The sequence below is a fragment of the Scylla paramamosain genome, chromosome 11 (genome assembly GCF_035594125.1).
Source record: "Scylla paramamosain isolate STU-SP2022 chromosome 11, ASM3559412v1, whole genome shotgun sequence".
Taxonomy (NCBI): domain Eukaryota; kingdom Metazoa; phylum Arthropoda; class Malacostraca; order Decapoda; family Portunidae; genus Scylla; species Scylla paramamosain.
Window position 1 is genome coordinate 15735405 of NC_087161.1, and position 3009 is coordinate 15738413.

General features: G+C 44.6%; 1 protein-coding gene across 1 annotated transcript in view; it reads right to left on the bottom strand.

The window, feature by feature from the left end:
* Positions 1-1334: 1334 nt before the first annotated feature.
* LOC135104677 (von Willebrand factor A domain-containing protein 5A-like) overlaps positions 1335-3009 on the bottom strand; it is a 3398-nt gene continuing 1723 nt past the window's right edge. The window contains exons 2-3 of the mRNA XM_064012208.1: positions 1909-2122; positions 1335-1541 (exon numbers count right to left, since the gene is read on the bottom strand). Of these exons, the coding sequence (XP_063868278.1) occupies positions 1411-1541; positions 1909-2005 (228 nt within the window). The 5' untranslated portion in view covers positions 2006-2122 and the 3' untranslated portion in view covers positions 1335-1410. The remainder of the gene's footprint in view (positions 1542-1908; positions 2123-3009) is intronic.

The following is a 3009-nucleotide window of genomic DNA, read 5'->3' on the forward strand; positions in this document are numbered from 1 at the left end:
ACCAATAATGTGGTAGTTTTCTACAGCTGCCAGGGTTTCTAAATCTGAAAATTTATTTCTAAGGCTGCGAGCGTTGATTAGGCAAGCTTTTATAGTGTTGCACATGGAGGTTGGGTTGTGCGAGGAGTCTACTAAGAGTCTGGAGCTACACGATCTTGCTGGTCTTTTTTTGGTCTGAAAATAGAAACTTTATTACTAAGGAGTCTGCCAAGTCGTGCTGCTCCAATTCCATTCAGGTGTAAACCATCCGGCTGAAACAGAGAAGGTTTATTGTAAAAGTTGTCCCAAAGATTAACAAAGTCTACACCTTCCTCTGCGCAGAGAGAACAAAGACGGCTGTTAGTGCTGAAGGCTCTGTTGTAGAAGGCAGCCGGTGCCCTGGTCCGAGGGAGGATACCTGAAACAATAATGTTATTGGATTTAGCGCTGTATCATCCTCTTGAACTTTTCCATGAGCTCTTCAGACCTAGTGTTTTCGACATCATTTGTACCTGCGTGAATAATAAAGAGGGTATTATTATTAGATCCGCAGGCTGCCTCGTCGCATGCTGCCGTGATGTCGTCTAAGCGTCCACCAGGCATGCATAGACGCTTACGTGTCCTACGAGCCCTGCCACAGAACTCAGAGAGCTGACCTCTGACTATTGAGTCTCCGACCAGTCTCGTCTCTTGTGCATCTTCCTTTTCTTCAGCTAGGATCTGGTACCCGTTGTGTGTTGAGATGGGCAAAGATTTCTTAACATTAGTGGTGGTGGCACGATTACTGACTAAAGTGAATGGTGACTCTGCAAGCACAGCATGTGGGCGGGCAGGAGCCCCTGGAGTGGAGGAGGCAGGTCTGTCAGGGATGGCAGGAACAACATCTGTGGAGGTGCAACCTGTATTAGAGACAACGAACTCTTTTAGTGCTTCAAGCTGTTGCACGACGTCCTCATACTGCTTGCACTTCTCCTCGTATTTCTCGTTGAGTCTCTCTATCTTACTCTGGAGGTGACACAACCTGCAGGCAGAAGAATTCCGGAAATACTGAGGGGCAAACCTGCCACGACAGGCTTCGCATTGACTGAGAAGAGAAGGCATGACTCATTAATCAGAGCGCTTTTGAAGTTTCAGAAAAGATGTGACCATAAATTGAGCAAATGAAAAGTTTATGCATGGAAATCAGATACTGCTGTGTTAGATGCCTCCAACACTGGGTCTTGAAAATGCCACAAAGACCAATCGCTTGCCTAGAGTCTTGGTCACGAGTGAGACTTTTACAAACCGGCGCTTGCAGCTATGAGGAGGAGGTGGAGGAGGAGGAGGAATGGAAGTAAATTAAAAGATAGAAGATGAGAAAGATGAGACAAGATAAATATAGGAGGAAGAGGAAGAATGACCTCTCACTTATCCTAACCCAGTCTGGACCACTCACTTCTTGAAGAGCACTGAGAAGGATGAGCCGAAGCTGACAATGTTGAAGAGGCAACCCAGAGGCAGACTCTTCAGGAACAGAAGAAGTGTTGCCCGGGCACTCTCTATCTTTTCCCCATGCATGCTTCCTGTTGGTGAGGTCAGTTTAGGTTAGGTTAGCACTGCACAACTACAGTACAAACTCACTGAGTCGAACTAATTTTGGGGTTAATTTACGTTAGCTTAGTACAACCTTGCTGAGTTGGACCCTTGAAAATCCCAGTAACTTCCCTCACATCCTGCTTAGGAGTCACAGTAAGGAGTTATTGTTGAACTATTACTGGAAACATGGAAACATCCTTCAAAACCCCAGTAACTTCCTCACAGCCTGTTTAAAAAGCTATGAAAGGCATCATATCTGCTTAGTCCTGCACTGACAAGCCTTCCAGCATCCCATCATATCAGTTCTTGGGTCATACTGACCTTGTCCAGCTGCCCCACCTGCCTCCACCTCACCTGAGCGGTCGATGACAAAGATAATCTCATTCCTGCTGGAGTAGGTGTTGGTGGGCACCTCTGGGAAGAGGTTCAGCATGAGCAGGTCATCCTTCATGATCCCAGTGGCAGAGCGTTCACCGGTCTCCCGCAACAGGTGGGGCCGTTAGGCACTCCTGTAGTACACCAGCATGCTCCAGCCGTGGTCGCAGCTGAACCCTCCGTCCTGGCTCACCTGCGGCATGGACAGGAGATTAGGTTGGGGCATGGGTTAGGTTAGGTTATGCTGCAATAGGTCAGGGCATCAGTTGGGTTAGGTTGCAATGCTGGATCAGCTGATGTTATTTTCATGGACAGAAGAAAGAAAACAAGACCTAAAAGGTTTATGGACGTAGAGAAGGAATTACAACACACACAAACACACACACACACACACACACACACACACACACACACACACACACACACACACACACACACACACACACACACACACACACACACACTGAAAAAAATTAAGAAAGTACTTTGTTATCGTGGACTGGAAAGACTTTGAACATGCAGAAGTTGTTCAGGAAAAATAGGATGAATTTATAAGGATATATAATACTGCTGTAGAGAAATTTGTACCTAGAGGAGAAAGATGTAGAAAAGGTAAGGAACAGTTCAATACAAAATGCAAAAAGGCTAGAAATTGTAAGTTAAATGGTTGGAATAGATGGAAAAAAAGGAAAACTGAGAGCAGATGGAAGGAATATATTGATGCTAGAAACAAGTATGTTGAAATAATAAGAATGGAGAGAAAATACAATCAAAGAGATATAATAGAAAAGTGAATAAATGAACCCAAGCTGTTCTTTAGACATATTAATGGGAGGATCAAGAAGAGAGGTGTATCAAAACTGAAAGATGAAGGAAAAATCTATGAGGATGCACAGGACATGGCGGAGATTATGGGCAAAAGTTACAGATCAGTATTTACTGTGGAAGGGGAGTTTGATGCTGGAAGGGATAATTTGGTGAGGAATACGCTAAGTACAGTACCAGTCAGTTATATGAAATACTTATGATGATTGAGGACCTTGAAATAAATAAAGCATCTGGTCCAGATGGAGTATCAAA